The sequence below is a fragment of the Glycine soja genome, chromosome 11 (genome assembly GCF_004193775.1).
Source record: "Glycine soja cultivar W05 chromosome 11, ASM419377v2, whole genome shotgun sequence".
Lineage (NCBI taxonomy): Eukaryota > Viridiplantae > Streptophyta > Magnoliopsida > Fabales > Fabaceae > Glycine > Glycine soja.
Genome location: NC_041012.1, coordinates 39954045 through 39975566, shown reverse-complemented (window position 1 = coordinate 39975566; position 21522 = coordinate 39954045). Strand labels below are relative to the sequence as shown.

The following is a 21522-nucleotide window of genomic DNA, read 5'->3' as shown; positions in this document are numbered from 1 at the left end:
TTTATTTGAGTAGGATTACAATTCACAATAAGCGTTAAAACTCTTTTTCTAAATATCAAATGCAACTATATATTTACAATACAAACTAAAAATTACTATCAATTAAGTTGAAACAAGCACAAGTAATAACCAAAGATATAGTAGTGTTAGTGTGTCAACCTAGGTGGAGGCCTCAAAACGACCACGCAGTGGTGCAAAACTGAAGGGTATTGTGTTGTTTAGTGAGTGGGCGTTTACTTTTTTGTCACGATCCCCGAGGAACTAAATACCGGAAGCCGAAATTCCCGAAACACCCCTCCCTGGTTTGACTTAAACGACATTATGCCGATGCATAGATACACATTGCAGGAAGGGTAACGAATCTGAAGTCGAAATTATAAGTTTCTTTGGATGTTGGGATTGTGGGGGATGGAGTGTGTGGCGGAGATGACGAAGGTGGCGCAGCAGAAGGGGAGTGATCCTCTGCTTTGGGCCGTTCAGATGTATTCCAATTTGAACTCCGCCGGAGAGTCTCTACCCTCCCTCCAACTCGCCGAGTTTTTGGTCTCTTACATTTGCTGGGATAACAATGTCCCTATTCTATGGAAGTTTCTCGAAAAGGCATTGACGCTTCAGATCGTTCCTCCTATGCTTCTCCTCGCTCTCCTTTCTGTCAGGTCCCTTTTTCCTTTCTCAACTCTCTTCTCTTCGTATTTCAATTCTTAAGGCTTCTTCCTTTTCTTACACTTTTTCTATGTTCTCTCTTCATGGACCTCTTTCTTCTTCATCTTGTTTTGTTTACTTTATTCCGTTGCGAAACCAACCTCTTTTCACGTTTGGTCCTATCGCCATAACTTCTTTTTTTTTTTGCTTTTATGAGCTCTGCAGTGCCTTTTGTTTTTTTTCCAAAGATTTTAACATGGCAAGTCCATAAGTGTTGAGGAATGAGGAGTGAGGTTTTTGTAGTTATTTAGCACTCATTTGTCCTTGCAATATCGGATCGGACTTGGGGTGTTACGAAATAATTATGATTCTGTAAATGGATGTAATTATCAATCTCCTCCGGTTTCTATTAACGCCTTGAAAATCATGGATGGTACAATTTTTTGTCATATGAACGGACTTTTGATTTGTTATACGCTACTTAAAAGTGATGTTTTTCTTCTTCAAGTTAATTCTGCATACAAGGAAAATCTAGCCACTTTTTTTTTCTTCACTTTTTCCATACTATGACTTTCGAGTCATAACCAACTCGCATCTATTTATTTAATGATTTTTGCAGTGTAATTTCTCTTAACAAAAACTACCAAACCTCGCTCCTGCTACATGGGTTTCAGTACACTATTGTCTGTGTCATAGACTCATGTAGTTCCATGTACCCTAAGTACTTCTTAATAGTCTGCCATCTTGTCGGTTTTTGTCTCCCTTTTTTCTCTTTACTGGAGCATTATCTGAATTTTTTTGTGTAGGTCCTCTTCTTTCATGACCAAACTACCTTAAATGGTTTTCCATAATTTTTTCTTTTCTTTTTAGAACCCACTTCAACCTTCTCCCTGATAATCACATCTTAGTCTTATCCATCCAGATATGCCCAGTAATCAATTGCAACATCCTCATTTTTGCAACCTACACCTTTTGCTCATGATTCTGTTCACTGCTCAGCATTTTGATCCAGAGCTTTAGGTTGTTTAATTGTACTACATCATGAACAATAGACCATGATTTTTTATAGTTTTATTTTTTTATTCACTATTACAGTTTGGTGTTGATAAAGACATGTTTTTTCTTCACAGTTTGGAACAAAATCTATATGCTTGTGTTCCCTGATGAATTGCTATTGTAATCTGGTTTGCCATGGTATTCTTTCCTGATGTATTGCTGTTTTGGTGTGCTAATGTATCATGTATCTTTATTCTTTTTGGCAGGGTTATTCCATGTAGACATGTCCAACCTGCAGCGTATAGGCTATATTTGGAACTTGTCAAAAGACATGCTTTTGAACTTAAATCTCAGATAAACAGGCCAGATTATCAAAAGTAAGCTTTAATTGATGTGATGTAACACTTCTGCTTCAATAAATTTTTGCTTCATCTTGTTTATACCTTTCAAGTTACGTATGGTTTTAACATCTCTATCACGTTCTTTTCTTTGACAATTTATATGATTTTCTCTAGTACATTAAGGATTGATTACTGAAAACTGTTCTGTAATTGAATATGCTACTACACTGTATCACTATCACATTAGATCCTGAGTTTATGTTGATTAAAATTATCAGCATTTGTACTTCCCTAATTTCTTTATGGTAAAAATGAATGGTTGAGATACATATGAACTGTTAATTTTAATAGTTTATTGTGTTAGTGGTGTGCTTTGGTTGGTCATTTGTTAATTCTGATGCTTATACTTGGACAGGGTCATGAAATCTATAGATGCTGTTCTTCATCTTTCCAACATATTTGGCATGCCACAAAGTGAGCCTGGCATTCTGGTGGTTGAATTTATTTTTTCAATTGTCTGGCAGTTGCTTGATGCATCATTGGATGATGAAGGTTTACTGGAATTTACTCCTGACAAAAAGTCTAGATGGGCTACACTATATCATGACATGGAACTGGATAGGCATGATAATTATAGTGAACAAAGGACTGAACATCATGAGAAATTGCAAAATGCAAATACACTTATGGCTGTTGAGATGATTGGGCAGTTTTTGCAGGATAAAATATCTTCAAGGCTTCTTTACTTGGCTCGCCAAAATTTGTAAGTATATTGCTATGTTTTTATTTGTTCTCCGCATTTGCTGTCAACTTTTACTAATAACAATGTCAATCAGAATATATCTGTTCATTCCAAAATTTCCCATAAATTTGGTTTGGCATATCATTTCCTATTTTTTTTATTTCATTTCATTTTTTGGTTTAATAAATGATTTCAAAGTATTCATGAAATTATGTATTCTATAATTATAGTGGGAGTGATTTCATGTGTTTTTTAATGATATGTCAGCCTATCACATCTGATGGGATAAGGCTTGGTTATTGTTGTTGTATTTGCTCAGTATCTTTCTACTGTTTTATCAGGCCTGCACATTGGCTTAGTTTTACTCAGAGGCTGCAGCTGCTGGGTGCAAATTCATTAGCATTGAGAAAATCAAGAACTCTAAGTCCCGAGGCACTTCTGCAATTGACTTCAGATTCTTGTATGGTCTTGTCTCGGGAATGCAAAACAAATTCACAGAAAAAGTTCCAAACAGTTATGTCTTTTGAATATCTTTCTTCTTCTGCCTCACTATGTCATGGTGCAAGTCATTCTGCTCTCTGGATTCCTCTTGATCTGGTGCTAGAGGATTCCATGGATGGCTATCAAGTTAGTGCAACAAGTGCCATTGAAACAATTAGCGGTAAGACTGAGAATAGTTATTGGAATCTGACTGAAATGTAGATATTGTCTTTTCAACTTTAATTTAGGTACCTGTCACATGAAATTTTTTGTGTAGGTTTGATAAAGACCCTGCGAGCAATAAATGGCACCTCTTGGCATGACACATTTTTAGGCCTTTGGTTGGCAACTCTTCGTCTTGTTCAAAGGGTATAACTCTTTCTCTGCAACTCAATCTGTTTTCCTGTGAAGTTGTGGTTTTAAATTTATCTTGTCATCGATTGCTTCTGGTATTCCATTACCTTACACTTTGTAATTAAAGAATTTGCATAAGTGGTTTACTTCTCCAATTTACTTGTTGATTTGTTTATAGGAAAGAGATCCTATTGATGGCCCAATGCCTCATCTTGAAACTCGCTTATGCATGCTCTTGTGTATCATACCTCTTGTTGTTGGCGATCTTATTGAGGAGGAGGAGGAAAGGACACCGGTTGATGAAAAAGACAATGGTCCTACAGGTTGCTGGAAAGAGAAAAAGGTTGCAGGAAAATGTCGTGATGATTTAGTCTCAAGTCTCCAGGTATTGGGTGATTATCAAAGCTTGCTCACTCCACCTCAACCTGTTCTTGCTGCTGCAAATCAAGCTGCTGCAAAAGCAATGCTATTTGTTTCTGGCATCACAATAGGGAGTGCATATTTTGACTGTCTCAACATGACAGAGATGCCAGTTGACTGTTGTAAGTTAGAACAACTTTTCTAAATTTCCGCAGTGCATTATTGAGGATGTTGTTTGCATTTTCTGATTCTCTGTGTGATTTTCTTCCAAATTTGGAGAAGTATATGCCTCATATTTGATATTTCACATGCTGTAATGAAGTGTAACAACCAAAGATGTGTATGATAATGTTTCTGATAGCTGCAAAAGTAATCTCTGTTATCTAATTTACATAAATCTACACTTTAAAAATTATACTGATTATAAAGCAGCTGGAAAGTATAAAAGTAGAAATGATCTTATTTTGCTAAATATTGTAATAAGCAAAATCATTACATTGTAGAATTATGTAAAATCATGACCCGCTCTCTAAGGGTTGTCCTGTTCCTGTAATCCATCGAATTTTTGGTTTAGCAATTCACTTTTCCTGTAATTGTTGATTCTGTATTTGATATTTGGTGGTTAATTTGGAAAGAACATATATTCTTCACATGGTGCTTCATTCAGAAGCTAAATATTTTTGCAAAGATAAAAATAAAAATTCTTGGTAAAAGTATTTCACATTTAGGAACTTCTTGGCGTCCTACTGATAACAAAATTCAAAGAGCAGTTAATGTGTAACCACATATTGACCTAATTAACCATTTGAGTAGTTACATCTTCCAAAATTGTAATAATTTTACCAAGAATTTCTTGTTTGTAATTTTCTGTATATGTGTGTGTAGAAAACTAAATTAATTAAACTATTTATTCTTCTTCAGCTGGAAACATGCGTCATCTGATAGTTGAGGCTTGTATTGCCCGCAATCTACTGGACACATCCGCATACCTATGGCCAGGTTATGTAAACGGACGTATCAATCAAATACCTCAGTGTATGCCAGCTCAAGTACCTGGCTGGTCATCATTTATGAAGGGAACCCCACTTACTTCAGTGATGGTTAATGCTTTGGTTTCAAGTCCTGCTACAAGGTATGATCTAATTTTGGCTTATTCAGTCAATTGGTTCGCATACATTTGAAAACCTGCAATGTTCTAATTTTTGGCAAAGGTGTTCCAGTATAGTATTTATTGTGCTCCCTCTTTGTAGGTGCATAGCCACAATGCTATGACCTTTACCAAACTATTTTTTTGGAAGTTTTTATATTTTAAACAAAGTCCTAAATAATGCTGGCAGTTGAAAATTATAAGCTTTTTCATGTGGCCAACCTCTACGAATTTGTTTTGGGGATATCTATCATACGGGGTGAAGTGAAGGTTTTGTTTCCAATCTCACTTTTAATGCATCCATCACTGTATGGACAAATTAAAATGCTGAAACATGAGATCATATACTAAATGCAACAATGATTCATCATAAACTGAATTTTATAACATAACAAGGGTGACTAAAAGTGGGTAGAATTTAAATTCGTAAAATTTTATTGCCTGGTCTTCAGTTTTTCTTTTTCTTTCCTGAAGCCAGGTATGTCAGATGCTCTTTTTTGTAAATTTACCAAAAGGTAAAGCAACTGAATTTACGCTCCTGGATTTGATGGAAGCTTAGCAGAACTGGAGAAGATTTTTGAAATTGCAATTGAGGGATCTGAAGATGAAAAGATATCTGCTGCTGCCATTCTTTGCGGGGCATCCCTAATTTGTGGATGGAATATACAGGTAGTGAAGAGTTAGACAGTAGAGCATATAAAAACTATCATTTGTTCAGTTGTGTAAACTGCAGAGCACATCCTTCTTTCTAACCACCTTCCCATCCTAATAGAATTTGGATTTCTGTTTAATGCAGGAACACACTGTACATTTCATTCTTAGGTTGTTATCTCCACCAGTTCCTGCAGAAAACACTGAAGGAAACAACTATTTGATTAATTATGCTCCAATACTGAATGTACTCTTTGTTGGAATTGCATCTGTTGATTGTGTGCAAATATTTTCACTCCATGGCTTGGTAAGTTTAATTCAATCCCTAATTTAAAATGTTATTTTCGCTACTACAACAGAAGAAAACCTTTGCAAACACACCAGAATAATAAAGTTAAAAACTTCTGCAGAAGATAAGATGGCCTAGAGGACTGTCATACACAAACCCTAGTAGGCTAGTACCACTCTCAACCTTTCCACTAATTACTTTAATTTTTTTCAGCTTCCTTCAATTGTCTCCTTTTTTTATTCCCATCTCTGAGCCTTGGCGCAACGGTACAATTGTTCCTTAGTGATCGGTTGATCATGGGTTCAAATCTGGAAATAGCCTCTTTGCATAGGCAAGGGGGAAGGGCTGCGTACAATGACCCTCCCCTATACCTTTGCGAAGTGAGGAGCCTCTGACACTGGGGTACATTAGGTTTTTTTTCTCTCCCTTCCCTCTCTCCATTCATCCCCAAGTCTTCTCCTCATTCACACCCAAATATTTAGTCCCTTTACTTTAGTCTCATGCCAGAGCTTTGTAATTGGTTACTCCCTAATCTTCTCCTCCAACTGCATCTGGCCTATACCTAAACATCCCAGCATGCTTAGCTCCCATTTTCCTACTATAAACTTGGTTAAAAGGCAGCTATTTAAGAAACATTCAGTAGACAAATTTATTGTGTATGTCTTATATAGATACACGGGCTTGGATTATTATTATTATTATTATTTGAATTAATGCATTTCCCTATTCTCCAACCAGGTTCCACAGCTTGCATGTTCATTGATGCCAATCTGTGAAGTTTTTGGGTCATGTGTACCGAATATCTCATGGACACTAACATCAGGGGAAGAAATATCTGCCCATGCTGTGTTTTCAAATGCATTTATTCTTCTTTTAAAGCTATGGAGATTTAACCGGCCTCCACTTGAATATGGAATTGGAGATGTACCCACAGTTGGTTCTCAATTAACTCCTGAATACTTACTATTAGTACGTAATTCCCACTTAATGTCAGCTGGTAACATCCACAAAGATCGCAACAGGAGGAGACTCTCAGAAATAGCAAGTTTATCATCGCCTAATTCTGTATTTGTTGACTCCTTTCCAAAATTAAAAGTGTGGTATCGGCAGCATCAAGCATGTATAGCTTCAACACTCTCTGGTCTTGTCCATGGAACCCCATTTCATCAGATTGTTGAGGGGCTTCTTAACATGATGTTCAGAAAGATTAATAGAGGAAGCCAGACTACTATTACATCTGGAAGCAGTAGCTCTTCTGGACCTGCAAATGAAGATGCCTCTATAGGTCCAAAGTTGCCTGCTTGGGATATTCTTGAAGCCATTCCCTTTGTGGTTGATGCTGCTCTTACAGCCTGTGCTCATGGAAGACTGTCTCCACGTGAGTTGGCAACAGGTATGTGTGTTTTGATCAGATAAAATCCAATGAAACACACCAAATAGCTAGTAGAACTCTTGATCTCTAAATTACCGAAGAGAATTCAGTTTCAAAATTCTTGTTGATGTATTTTACCTCTAAACATAGAGCTAGAGCAACCAAATTCATGTTCATGTAGAAGTTCCTTGATGTACACCACAATATCATGATACCAAAATGCCTTTCTTTAATATCAGGGCTTAAAGATTTAGCTGATTTTCTTCCTGCATCTCTGGCAACCATAATAAGTTACTTCTCTGCTGAAGTAACTAGAGGAGTTTGGAAACCTGTATTTATGAATGGAACAGATTGGCCTAGCCCCGCTGCGAATCTACTGAACGTTGAGGGACAGATCAGGAAAATTTTGGCTGCGACTGGTGTAGATGTGCCTAGCCTTGCTTCAGGTTTTCCCATTTTTATGACCCTAAATTTTATATACTTTCTAAAATCCTGACTTAATGCATTTTCAGGAGGGAAAATTACGTTTACAACTCGTGATTCATTACAAATTTTTGTATTAAATTTATCTTTTACACAGCTTGAATGAGTATTCAAACGATTTCCATTTAGGAAATGTCTTCCTCCATCTTCCTATCTCTTTCAACATTATTATCAAGTTGTTATTTAGTATTGTGACCAATGGTCATCATTTTAACAGGAGACAGCTGTCCCGCAACACTTCCATTGCCCTTGGCTGCCTTCACAAGCCTTACCATAACCTACAAAGTTGATAAGGCATCAGAGCGTTTTCTTAATTTGGCTGGCCAAACATTGGAGAGCCTCGCTGCAGGTTGTCCATGGCCTTGCATGCCAATTGTAGCTTCCTTGTGGACCCTGAAGGCAAAACGTTGGAGTGACTTCCTTATCTTCTCAGCATCTAGAACTGTCTTCCTCCACAACAGTGATGCAGCAGTTCAACTTCTAAAGAGCTGCTTCACAGCTACCCTTGGCATGAATAGCTCTCCTATCTCAAGCAGTGGTGGTGTTGGAGCCCTACTTGGACATGGATTTAAGTACCACTTATGTGGAGGGCTTTGCCCTGTTGCTCCAGGAATTCTCTATTTACGTGCGTATGGGTCAATCAGAGATGTTGTTTTCTTGACGGAAGAAATTGTTTCCATCTTGATGCACTCTGTGAGGGAAATTGTATGCAGTGGCCTGCCAAGGGATCGATTGGAAAAGTTGAAAGCAAACAAAGATGGCATAAAATATGGACAGGTTTCCCTCGCTGCTTCAATGACTCGGGTGAAGCTTGCTGCTGCCCTCGGGGCCTCTTTAGTATGGATATCAGGAGGGTTGATGCTGGTTCAATTATTAATAAAAGAAACTTTGCCATCCTGGTTTATATCTGTTCAGAGATTAGACCAAGAAGAAAAGTCAGGTGGAATGGTTGCAATGCTTGGTGGATATGCACTTGCTTACTTTGCAGTTCTTTGTGGTGCTTTTGCTTGGGGGGTTGATTCATCATCATCAGCTTCAAAGCGACGTCCGAAGGTTTTAGGTACCCACATGGAGTTTCTGGCAAGTGCACTTGATGGTAAGATATCACTAGGATGTGATTCAGCTACTTGGCGTGCCTATGTGTCAGGTTTTGTGAGCTTGATGGTAGGTTGCACACCTAACTGGGTGCTGGAAGTAGATGTGCACGTGTTGAAGAGACTGAGCAATGGGTTGAGGCAGTTGAACGAAGAGGAGCTTGCTCTTGCTTTGTTGGGTGTTGGTGGAGTAGGTACAATGGATGCTGCAGCTGAGCTCATCATAGACACTGAAATATAAACATTTTCACTATTCTGAGGGCACCTTTGCCTTTTAGGATGAGTTGTACATTAGTTAATTTTCATGTTTATAAAGTTGTGCAGCATGTTGAATTAACAGTTTTGTTGAAAAGTACCACGTATTGGAATGGAAAATTTTGTATCTATAACGTTCATCTAATGTTAGCAACTTGGTATATCCATCCCCAATTCGATGAATGTCCTCTGTTTTATTGTGTGTCAGTACAAGTTATTTCATTCTTATAAATTTTTTTATTATATGTTTTACAATTATTTATTTTTTTGTTTATCTCTATTACATCACTTATTTTATTTTATATTTCTTTCTTTTCTCTTTCTATATTTTTTCAAGTTATTGAAACAGGAATAGGAATAAAATTGTGTAATAGGTGGGCAATTGATAAAAAAAAACATTCCATAATAATTGTAAAATGTCTATTAAAAAGGGTCATCAATTCCTTTTAGACAGGTCTTATATTAAGAAACAAGAGTATTTCCTTACTTTAAACATTTATCACTTTACATTAAGCTAATACATTGTTAAATATTTTACAAATCTTTGCACGTGATGCAATTTATGGATAAATCATAAAAAAAAAACTCCCTAATAAAAACTTAATGGATGATTAAGATTAAGTAACCATCAGTTGGTTAAGGTGCGTGAACTTTTTGTACGTTGTGTGCTTTTTCTTTTCGAAGCATCTCCCCTTGTTTTGATAGACGGAGACAAAAGTATGAGCTGATGAACCTTTCCCAAGGGTAAAATCAAAATACAGTGTAGAGCAAGTATAAGTTGAATATGTACACGAAGATGAATTCATGAAAACATAAAAAATAAAAGGCCATAACATAAAAGAAATAAACAAAGGCTAAAGAAATTTTTTGATATTTAACATGGAAGAGTTAAACTCAGCATGCAGAAAGCAACAATGAGAAATTCTCAGACATGATTTATCGCATCAGCCATTCAAATAATTAAATAATGTGTAAAAATAATAGAAAAATTCCACATTTGTAACATATAGACCCCACACTCTCTTCAGAATGAAGGCAGAAACAAAATACTAATTTACAATTCATTCAACATTAAACTAAGCAAGAATAGCTTTGTTGTTCCAGCAAGAAGAAGACAATGACATCGGTTTTCAAGCAAACTTGTTCTGTTGTTCACATTCATGATACAACTAACTAAGCACATAAAATAAATTTAAAAAGAAGTTAATTTCACATGACCCATCTCTCATCTCTGAACACCAACAATGATATCAAAACCCCCCAAATAATTTACTCTACTCCAACGTTACTTCACCATCGTGATTTCAAATCGTTTTTTTTTTTTAAAAAAAAAAAAAGAAGAAGCAACCGTGTGAAATTATTTATAAATAAACAGTTGCAAAATTAAAAAAAAAGGAGAATAATCAATCACATGGAGTGTGAGGAGGAGGAAGAAGCTGTTGCTGTCTTGAGATAAATCTGCAGAAAACTCTGGAGACACTTCACTCTCTCCTTGATCGCTTGAACGTCAACCTTAATCGTTTCCAAGGTTCCTTTCAGGGATCGAATCACCACCAACATGTTATCCAACTGAGCCAACTCGTTCACCATCGAACGCGCTTCTTCCTCTTCCTCTTCCTCTCCTTCTTCTTCTTCTTCTTCTTCTTCATTTTCTTCTTCTTCTTCTTCTTCTTCTTCTTCTTCTTCTGGTTCTGCCAAGGCAGGGGCGTAATTGAGCTGCAATTGAAACGCGTTCATGTCCTCCATGGCTTTGGACGCGAGATCCGTGATGTCCGAGAACGATGTGTGCAAATGCTTCTTCACGAATTGGGGATCCAGTACTAGGGATTTCCACCGCTTGCACACGCACCTCAATTGCAAGGGGTTGCTAACCCTAACCCTGGCAAGGATCTCGATCATCAGATCCTCCGGCAGGATTGCGGTCACCGCCGCCGCGGCTTCCTCCATCATGCGCCGGCGCTTCCTCGTCATCACCGCCATGAAGTGCAGGGTTCGATTCTCTCTTTATCGTTTCTGGATCTTGCTTGCTCGGTTTCGCTATTACATCGTTTAGGTGTTTGTATTTTTGTTTCGATTTGTTCAGAACTGCTACTGCACTCTCGTTCGTTTTGGGGCTACTATTTTGATGCTTGCGGACTTCAAATCGTCTCATTCAGTTACCAAATAGCCTAATTATTAAATTAAATTCCTCCTAATCACTTGATTTTCCAGATCTTGAAAATTAATTTTATTCATTATATATTAATATTAATCTTTCAATATGAATGTTTACCATTATATTAAAATGGAAGACCATACTTGAAAACTGGGACTGAGTACCCGGAAAATAGATATGTATACTAAAAAATATATTTTAAGAGATTAAATATAATTTTTTAAAACTTGGAGGGCAAACTAAAACAAAAAATTTAGACAAGGGATTAAAATCATATTTTGCCTAATATAAAAGTTGTTATTATATACGATCGTTTGTGAATGAATAATAATATATCTACGTATATAATGAGTTGCTTCTATTTATCCGACTCTATAGGGAAGGAAATTAGACCGAATGTGTTGGAAAAAAATTTAGGAAAACCTAAAATAAGGGTGAGATTGATTTCAAAACGATAAGATTGTTTTATTTAGCCTTACTTACAAAGCAATGGTGGTGCCTACTGGATAAGGAAGATTGAAGACTTGTTGCTTGCTAAGTGCCTTGAAGCTAAATATTTTTCCACAGGTCCATCCACTGTAGGCAACAAAAGGCCATAACCAAAACTACATTTGGAAGAGCATAATGGAGGTGAAATGGGTACTTGAAGAAGGATATGCTTGGTTTGGCAAATTGGAAATGGAAAATCTATCAAAATATGACAAGATAAGTGGGTACTCCACGTGGGTGGTTTCCCTTGGTTGTTTTAGTAAGAAGGTTTCAAAGGTACTAAGAGTTAAGCAAAATCGACCCAAAAATAAAATAACAAGGTCTACCAACAAAAAATAATATTTATTATTAATATTTATAAAGAAAAGGGATCTTATATGTTGACAAAAAAAGTCATAAGTTAGTAAAAGAATCTAACATATTTAAAGTAAAAAATTCTATTTTTAAGTCTCACTTATCATAAAATTCAACTTAAAATTAAGATTCTCTTAGATTTGAAGGATGTATAATCCTTAGTGGATATAATTAAAATGTTTAATGGGGTCTATTCCAAGATGGTTTTTCAAGGTGGATTTCTTTGAACTACTATAAATCCTTAAGTACTTTCTTCTATCCCTACTATATTTATTGTTTTACTTCGGTTGCTTAATTATGGGTTTGCTATGATAATTGAAGTTTTTATATTCGCCTTTTTGGAATCTATCCTTCACGATTTGGGAAAATTGTTTTTACAAAATGTTTTTGAAATTCAAGTCACCCACTCTTAAGTTTTACTGATCATTTAGTTAACAACAAGTTCAAAATTATTGGTAGACAATAGAAAAGAAATGTCTCGGCTAGAATAATCAAACAAAAAATGAAACTTTTTCCCTTGGAGAAATGGCGAACTAGATCCTCAATATATGAATAAAAATGCATTAGTGTCAAAATTAAACAACAATGGTATGTTACATGGTGAAGTTTGGCTATTGGGTAGTCTTAAATAATTACCCAAATTCTACTACATCCACAAAACAAATTGCTTAATGGTATGTTTCTAGCCTTCTTGTTAATGACGAGAGAAAAAAAAAATAGAATAAGAATTGAATAAAATTGTTTAGATTATTTTTCAAATATTTGGCCTAAAGGACAGACCATATTCAATGGATGAAACATTTTACTAGGAACGGAAGTCATGTCGAGAACAAGGAGTTCCTGTTGTAATGGTTGTAAAGGTTTGTTTTTTCCTACTAGATCACACAAAATCATTTTAAAGTGTTTTTGCTTTCTATTGCAATACATTAGCCTAGAGAAATTAAAATAGCTCTCGCACTTGCTATTTGATGACAAAAAAATTGGCTCTTGAAAATGTTTTTTATAAGGTGAAAAATAAAATTCTCAATTGTAGATTTTTTTTATGTGGATCGTATGTAATTTAGTTTTTTTTAAAGGTTAATTACGTTTATTCATTTTTAAAATTAAATAAATTTTGTTTCATTGCCAACTTTTTTGTGCATAGAATTCTTAAAATATTATGTAGTATTTAAATATTCAGGAGTTGCGGTAAAAAAAATCAGGAGTTTCTGTTAATTTAGGATATAAAATAAATTTGAAAATTTAGAAGTAAGAAATTTAGTGAAAATTTGATAAATTTAAAAGATTTTGCAGGACGAATGATTAGGATTTGAAGAGGAAAAAAAAGATAGATATATATTAATTTGGGTGATATTTGATATTTTGGTTGGTTGGTTTTGAGTAGAAAAATGCTTAATATAAGTTAATTATTTCCCTTTGTAAAAAAAATCAATAAAATGAGAATTTGAAACAAAAAATTAGTAAAATCAAATTTACTATTTTAAAAAAAATAATTAATAAACTAAATTAAAAAATAAAATTACATATAATTCAAATGAAATAATCGAAGAATGCTGTTAAGCCAAAATAAAAATAAATATTCTGAGTAGTATTCAACTGAGTCTGCAATAGACTGAGTTCAATAAAACTATGTTTATTCAACAAATTATGGGTCACAACACCATTTTATTATTGCCTCCATAGTAGCTTTGAGCAGAAGGATAAACATGCCATGCCGGCCCATAAAAGTTGCAATCACCAGCAACAAGCTCTACGTGATATATCGTTAAGCTATAACCATTTATTTTTGCAAAATATTTGTTGCAATTAGATAGAAAATTATTTAAGACCTTGAATATATGCTAACATTTTTACATTCTAGCAACCTGTTAGGTGCTGGGTTTGTGGTTGGTGGTTTCGAGGGTTCAGCACCTCCAGAAGAAGAAGATAAGAAGAAGACAAGTTCAAGGTAAGGAGGAAATTCTATTTCTCATATCCTGCTTGTTTATTTACATGGCTATATATAGAGGAATTCACATAATAGATTTGTGTCAATTCTTATCCAAAAGGAATATTCTAATAAAAGATTTTGTTATGCATGTATGCCTATGAGGGAGCAAACACCCGAGCAGGATTTGGTGCTGATTCTATAAATCCGGTCTTCCAATTCTGCCCCTTAGACGTCATCATCAAGGTATGCTGGCTTCACCACTCTTCTCTTGGTCTCTTCTTCTCTTTGCACTTTTGCTGCTGGTGCTTCCTCCTCTGTTTTCTGGGATTATAAGCTTGCTCGTATCACAACCTTCCTTGTAAATTGTCCTTTCCACATTAGTTGTTAAATAGGTTACCACTTACCAATCATATTCCCCTAGACTTTTTTTTTTTTTTTTGTCACAGACAAGTAAATGAGTATTGTCAAATGTCTACGTTAAACATTGAAATGTAATCTTTATCCAGAAGCACTCAGCATTCAGAAACTTGCTATCTGAAATTACTCTTCTCTCAAGTCTCAACAGTCACATTACTGTCCAATTAGATAATGACCAATTTGGACCGATTTCTGTATGCTTTTGTGTCATCCCGATCAACAAAATTGAAATTAACATTTGATTTGGAAGTTCAGATTATTTGATACCATACCATTCGACCAATCCAGGCAATGTAAATTAAAGGGTCTTCACTTCTTCAAGTTTTGTAAATATAAGAATAAGTCTTAGTTTTTTTTTATCATTTTATCAAACTCAATTTAAATTAGATTACTAGTGAGAGTACAACTCTAACACAAAAATGTGCACCTTACAAGTTTAATCTTTTGTAGGTGCTGTTAATATACGATCATTATTTTAGAAGAATTATTTCAACTTATTTAAAAATAAATAAAATACTACTTAAATTTTTTAAAAAAAATAAGAGAACAACTTGAATATAATCTAAAACATAAATAACTAAAAATATAGTTTAGCCTTATGAATATAAGTTTTTAATTTATTTATGTGACTCGCTATCTTATTAAAAAAAAGTCAAATTATTTATCATATAAAGAAACATGAATTGATAAACAACATTAATTTAAGTACAATTGAATAATAAATAGTTGTAGTCGCAAAATAGTATTTAGTCATATCTCAGTAGTACTGAAATAAAATTAGCTAATTAAAAAAGTAAATTAAATGGGTAAAACTCAATTGACGTAATTAGTATGAGGCGGCCAAGAATGAAGTCAAATCCAATCATGCAATTTTTCTTTAAAAATTAAAACACTCAGCAAAGCGATTCGGTAATCTTATATTACGTCTTTGATAATGGACTATTCACAAAGACAAGAAGAAAAACAAAAGCTAGTCAGCTTCAGCCACGTAGATTAATGTCCGGTCAAAACAGAAAAATCCCAGTGAATAGGCAATTTAGTCCCTGAGATTGTAACCACTTTGCATATTAGTCCCTGACTTAAATTTTAATTCATAATAGTCTCTAACTTTACATAAGTTTTGCAAAATAGTCTCTGTCGTTAATTTCTCAGGTGACGGCGTTAGTGAGGTGTATAGGTGGCAATTCAGTGCCACGTAGATTGTCCAACGTGGCACTGAGGTCTGCATCTATAAATTCTCTCTCACATGCAAGGTTGCTTCTTCTTCCCCAAAAAAATTAGGGTTTACGAAGCTGCTGGTTGCTTCTTCTTCTTCTTCTTCTTCCCACGCTGAGTTGCTTCTTCTTCTTCTACTCTGAGGCTCAGTCCTTGCTGCTTGTTCACTTGATTTGTCCATGTCTGCAAGTGGCAGTTGTTGTGCATTTTCTGGTAGTTTCATTCGGCAATGCCACCATGGAAGACGTGCAGCTATTCGAACTGCAAGAACAAGGAGAAACCCAGGAAGGTTATTCTATACTTGTGCATTACCCCAAACAGATCCAGATAACTGTCAATTTTTTCAATGGGTTGAAGAAGAAAACCAACTTTCTAATTCGTCTTCTGTCTCAAGAGAAACAATGGTAGTGGCTGATTTGAGGCTACAAATTGAAGCTTTGCAGAAGAAAATGAGAAATTTAACAAACATTGTGTTGTTAGGTTTTTCATTTTTAATTGTAATGTTAGTTTTAGGGGGAATGTACTTTAGGTAAAATGTGTAATAGCAGCTTTTGATATTGTAATTGTTGTTTTGCTGAAGAATTTGTAGTAGGAAGTAGCTTTTGTAGTGTAATAGCAGCTTTTGTTGCTACTGTCAATTGTTGTTTTGCTGAAGAATTTGTAATAGGAAGTAGCTTTTGTAGTGTAATAGCAGCTTTTGTTGCTACTGTCAATTATCCATTTCAATTAAATATAATTTGTTGGTGAAATTTGTTGCTGAAATTTGCAGTTTATTAAATATAATTTAATAAAAGAAAGAGAATTAGGTAATAAGAAGCAACTCATAATGTATGTTGGGATGGATTGTACTACTCCAACTCCAAATCCAACACAGTGTATAATTTATAAAAGAAAGAGAAGAAACATGACTTTAGATCAATTTCACATAATATTTGACATCCCAAAGCATGGTAGTTAGAAGCAATTGTTCAGTAGGCCTTCAAACTATACAACTACACATCCTAATATTTGACATCATTTCACATGCCAGTGAAGCTTTCAAAATATACAACTACACATCCTAATATCAAAATGCAACAAAAAATGCTTCTTCAGTTTTCTTCATCAGCAACAAAAAATGGGTCTTCAGCAACCTTCAAAATGCAACAAAAAATGGTTCTTCAGTTTTCTGCATCATCTTTATCAGCAACCTTCCTTTTTTTGGCTCTTGTTATGGCTAGCTTATTCCTTGCTATTGGTGGAACAATAGTTGCAGGGACCTCCATGTCACTATCTTGTGACAAATGAGGCTGAGATAAATTAATCTCCACCGGATCTTGTTGAACATGAGCAGCAGCTTCTTCAGCCTCATTCAAAGCTTGTTCATCTTGAGATAATAGGTGGTCATCCTCATTGGAAGTTGATGGTGCAACATATTTCTTTGGCCTAACAGGAACTCCAATATTTTTACAGCTTCTAATGTTATGATTGGTTTGGCCACACCTTCCACATGTAAACTCAGCCAATTTCCTCTTTAGCTTATGTCCTGTGACATTGTCCTCATCTACAGATCTCCTTCTATTTTTCTTTGGCCTTCCTCTTTGGACCTTTTTATGTGGTGGAACAGGGTGTGTATACTGTGTCTGGGCCCAATATTGTGGTCCTTGGACTGGTTCAATAAAATGCTGGTATGTCTTATTATAAGCTTCTATTGACAGCCACTCATGACACATGTCCTCAGGCTTCCCTCCTTTGTGAGTTATTGTTGCAATGGCATGTCGGCATGGCATCCCTACATCAAAGTTGTAAAATCAGCACACATGTAGGTTAGGAATGAAAAAAAACTATAAAAAACACAACCTGTTAGTTGCCATACTCCACAAGTGCATGTCCATTCACCTAAATTGACCTCAACCTTATTCCCCCACATGTGGACCTCATATCTCAGGCCCATGTTATCACCACACCAAATGGGAGTCCATTGATTAGCAAAATGGAATTCTTTTTCTAGTCTTTTATACTGCACTGGACATAATGGTCCAGGTTTTCCAGAAAGTTTAACCTTGCGGGCAGCCATGGTTCTCATGATATAACTTCTAATTTCTTCAAGCATTGTGATAATAGGCTTGCATCTATACTGCAGAATTCTGGAATTGAATACCTCACAAGTGTTGTTGCATATATTGTCCACCTTGGGTGTTGTACTGAAGTGGGCTTTTGTCCATGCTTGTTTGGGCCATTTATTCAAATACTCCCAAGCCTGGCAGTTGATTGTCTTCAAATGGGCCATATGGCCTTCAAACTCAGCAACAGTAGTGGATTTTGCACATTGCCACACAATTCCTTTAAGTTCCTTGCTTTTCCATTGCTTTGTAAAATTTTTCCAAAGATGCAAGACACAAAATCTATGAGGTGCACCAGGCATGACTTCCTGTAAAGCTGGAATAAGTCCCTGAAAAATTGCAGCAAAGTAGTAAATACTTCTGGACTAGTCCCTAACTTATGTCATTAACTTCAATTAAATACCTAACTTATGATAACAATTGCAAATCACACCATGTCATACCTTTTGCATGTCTGACATGAAATTCCACCCATTCTGTATGTAATCCCCAAGATCTTCATGCAACAAAGTTAAAAACCATTTCCAATTGTCTTTGTTCTCAATGTCCACAACAGCATAAGCAATAACATAGATGTGGTTATTGCCATCAAGCCCAACAGCAGAGAGCAAGTTTCCTCCAAATGCACTCTTTAGGAAACATCCATCTAGACCTATGAATGGTCTACATCCAGCAACAAACCCCTTCTTACAGCCAGCAAGACAAATATATAGCCTCTGAAATTGTGGTGGACCTTCTGGACTTGGCACTGTGTTGATCTTAACTGTTGATCCAGGATTGCTCCTCAACAATTCATGTGCATAATCAAATACTTTGGCATATTGTTTCCTCTCATTCCCTTCCACTAATTGCTTTGCTTCTTTCATGGCTCTCCACATCTTTGTAACTTCAATGTGCACTCCAAACTCTTGCTTGAAATATTCCAAAGCTTCAACACATTTAAGGGTTGGCTGCATTCTGAGTTTGCCCTCAAGTTTACTGACCACCCACTGTCTATTTGCTTGTTTGTTGTTCACTTCTCTGCAGCAATTATGGTTATGCTTAAATGTCTTTATCTGAAAAGAGTTTCTAACTTCATTCTTTGCACAGTAGATTTCCCAATCACAAAATGCCTTCTTGCATTTTGCTCTAGCCCTCTGTTTATCATTCTTCTTCCACTTGAACTCCCTGCCCATCAATATGCTATACTCCCTCAAGGCAGATTTAAATTCATCTAGAGTACCAAACTCCATCCCTAATTCCAACTTCTGTTCACCAACTCCACTACTTTGACTATATTGAGGATAAACTTCAACATCCTCATCTTCATCATCACTACTAATAGGGATATTAAGCTCCTCTGAATGATAACCATCTGTCTCAACTTCAGCTTCAACTTCATTCAACATACAAGAGAAATTTATAAACCACTCAGCATCTGTCTCATCACTGTCAACTTCCCTTTCCTCCTCACTATCAGCAACATCTCTCTCTTTACCATCAACATCTCTCTCCTCACCAGCTTCAGCATCCCTCTGCTCACTACCATCTCTTTGCTCACCAGCATCAGTATCCCTCTGCTCACTACCATCTCTTTGCTCACCAGCATCAGTATCCCTCTGCTCACCACCATCCCTCTGCTTACCAGCATCCATCTGCTCACCAGCATCTGTTTGCTCTCCAGCACCAACATCTGCATCAATGGTCATAAAGTAAAAATTAATCATATTAATTAATTATGGTAACCATGTCGGACCAAGTACAGATGAATTAAAACTTACCTTCCTCATGGCCAGCAACAGGTACATCATCTAAATCATCCTCATTCTCAACAGCTTTTCGAATTGGATAACATTCCAAGTACAACATTTGTGGGACTTCTTCTAAAATTGGATCTACTTCATGATGAAAATAAACATTTATCTCATTCTCATTTTCAAAAGCATCCCTAACTAAGTGTAATATATCTCCATCAGTTGTACAACTCCTTAACCCATGATTAAAATCTAAGTCCTTATCAATCAACCAAAAACATTCTCCTATATTACTATACTTCTTACAAGCTTTCACCAGATCATATAAGATAAATGCATTCAGGCAATCTGCAGATATATCCTCCCAAACGTCAAATTCTCCGCCTATATATTCAACCTTTCCATCACTGGCACGTGGAGTGAATCTTCCTCCATGGTGCAATACTAAAGTTATATTATCATTCATTCTACACAATCAGAAACCGCAAACATGGTCAGATATTAGGAAATAAAAAAACCTACCTCAAAAAGCGCGAAGACATTGACATTGTCAAAAACCGCGAAGACACAATCAAAAACCAAAAACATTGTCATCTATAAAAACAGAGCATCATAAACGAAAATAATAAACGATCATAAACCTCCCTACGAAGCGCGAAGACAATGCCGCAAATGAAACCCCTCGAACATGTAAAACCCCAAATCAAACCACCAAAACAATGCAAAAGAATTGAATGAAACCACCAACCTGACAAAAAGCGCGAACCCTCAATCACGAGAATGCAGGGGAGGGAAGAGCAACAGTGAAAGGGAAAATGGGTTTACTTCATTTTTGATTTCTTTTAAACCTAATTTTTCAATTCAGTCCTTGCCTTGCCACATAATATTGCTGACTTGGACTCAAACCTGCCACATTGGATGCTTACATTTGCCAAATAGACATTTGACTAACGGAGGAAATTAGATTTTAACAGCAGGGACTTATTTGCATAACGGAGGTAAAGTTAGGGACTATTATGAATTAAAATTTAAGTCAGGGACTAATATGCAAAGTGGTTACAATCTCAGGGACTAAATTGCCTATTCACTCGAAAAATCCTTATTTTCTCAGTGAATCAAGGATATTTCTGGTAGATTAGACATATAAAATCATTATTAAATATATTCAAGTGATTGACCTTTATTAATTATATATATATATATATATATATATATATATATTTAAAAAACGATGCATGAAATAGGCTAAACAAACATCACTCTATTTCTATACATGATTTCATTTAGATGTTCCTTCTCACTTCTTTAGAAAATAACTATTTTCTAATGCATTACTTCCTAAACAATGCATAAGTATGGGTAATCAGACCACAATCAGCAACAATAAAGTATAGAAAATAATAGTAAAAACCAGACTTGCATTAAATAGATAGTATGAAAGAATCACATTACAAGAGTTTGACCGCTTGACTCCCAACAATGGGGGTTTAGACTCTCATAATCATGAGAGACTTTACACTTTAGAAGTTGATGGGAATAGAAGAAGAAGAGGGATGGATAGAGGAGGAGAAGGGGATAATGGATATAGAAAGTGGGTTTTTCCTATTTGAGATACTTAGGCTATTAGAGAGCTTTGAGTCTCGGTGTGTCTCTCTCCTTTGCTTCCTACTCCTTTTATTATAGGCTTAAGGTATTTTGAAATTCACGCGACCTCGCGCTAAGTGCGCCCTTCTAGGCTTAGTGGGTATGACAATGATCACGCGCTTAGCACGGGATTCGCGCTAAGCTTGTGCTGGCCGCTAAGCGAGTTGATGTGTTGGGTCTGTCTTGTGTGCTAAGTGAGTTACCCCAATCTTCAACTTTTTCTTGAAGGTTTTTTCTTCACGTTTTTGCATCAATTTTCCCTCAAAAGCACATGTAA

General features: G+C 35.8%; 3 protein-coding genes across 4 annotated transcripts; 1 reads left to right on the top strand and 2 right to left on the bottom strand.

The window, feature by feature from the left end:
• The first annotated feature begins 206 nt into the window (after nt 1–206).
• LOC114373817 (mediator of RNA polymerase II transcription subunit 33A-like) lies at nt 207–9413 on the top strand. 2 transcript variants are annotated; one of them, XM_028331358.1, is made up of 12 exons: nt 207–656; nt 1905–2015; nt 2395–2742; nt 3063–3382; nt 3479–3570; nt 3734–4097; nt 4837–5047; nt 5617–5731; nt 5859–6020; nt 6741–7395; nt 7614–7820; nt 8075–9413. In XM_028331358.1, exons 1-12 carry the CDS (start codon nt 391–393, stop codon nt 9190–9192), a joined length of 3969 nt encoding a protein of 1322 aa, XP_028187159.1. In that variant the 5' UTR covers nt 207–390; the 3' UTR covers nt 9193–9413. The 2 variants fall into 2 exon arrangements, with proteins under 2 accessions (XP_028187159.1, XP_028187160.1); XM_028331359.1 differs by lacking the exon at nt 207–656 and adding an exon at nt 1299–1662.
• An 823-nt stretch (nt 9414–10236) lies between these two features.
• LOC114374123 (ryanodine receptor 1-like) lies at nt 10237–12023 on the bottom strand. The gene has a single exon (XM_028331724.1). The coding sequence runs from the start codon at nt 11184–11186 to the stop codon at nt 10614–10616; it is 573 nt and encodes a 190-aa protein (XP_028187525.1). The 5' UTR covers nt 11187–12023; the 3' UTR covers nt 10237–10613.
• A 4856-nt stretch (nt 12024–16879) lies between these two features.
• LOC114373287 lies at nt 16880–19716 on the bottom strand. The gene is made up of 4 exons (XM_028330785.1): nt 19629–19716; nt 18312–19540; nt 17606–18197; nt 16880–17537 (listed from the first exon to the last, which is right to left on the bottom strand). Exons 1-4 carry the CDS (start codon nt 19714–19716, stop codon nt 16927–16929), a joined length of 2520 nt encoding a protein of 839 aa, XP_028186586.1. The 3' UTR covers nt 16880–16926.
• Nucleotides 19717–21522: the final 1806 nt, after the last annotated feature.

Bases quoted from the DNA above. Each gene is read 5' to 3' on its own strand.
- LOC114373817 (XM_028331358.1), top strand. From the start codon at position 391: ATGTTGGGATTGTGGGGGATGGAGTGTGTGGCGGAGATGACGAAGGTG. The intron at 657-1,904 runs GTCCCTTTTTCC...TCTTTTTGGCAG, and splicing joins CTCGCTCTCCTTTCTGTCAG to GGTTATTCCATGTAGACATG. The intron at 7,396-7,613 runs GTATGTGTGTTT...CTTTAATATCAG, and splicing joins TCCACGTGAGTTGGCAACAG to GGCTTAAAGATTTAGCTGAT.
- LOC114374123 (XM_028331724.1), bottom strand. From the start codon at position 11,186: ATGGCGGTGATGACGAGGAAGCGCCGGCGCATGATGGAGGAAGCCGCG.
- LOC114373287 (XM_028330785.1), bottom strand. From the start codon at position 19,716: ATGTTGTACTTGGAATGTTATCCAATTCGAAAAGCTGTTGAGAATGAG. The intron at 18,198-18,311 runs GTATGACATGGT...GCAATTTTTCAG, and splicing joins TCATGTCAGACATGCAAAAG to GGACTTATTCCAGCTTTACA. The intron at 17,538-17,605 runs GTTGTGTTTTTT...ACTTTGATGTAG, and splicing joins TGGAGTATGGCAACTAACAG to GGATGCCATGCCGACATGCC.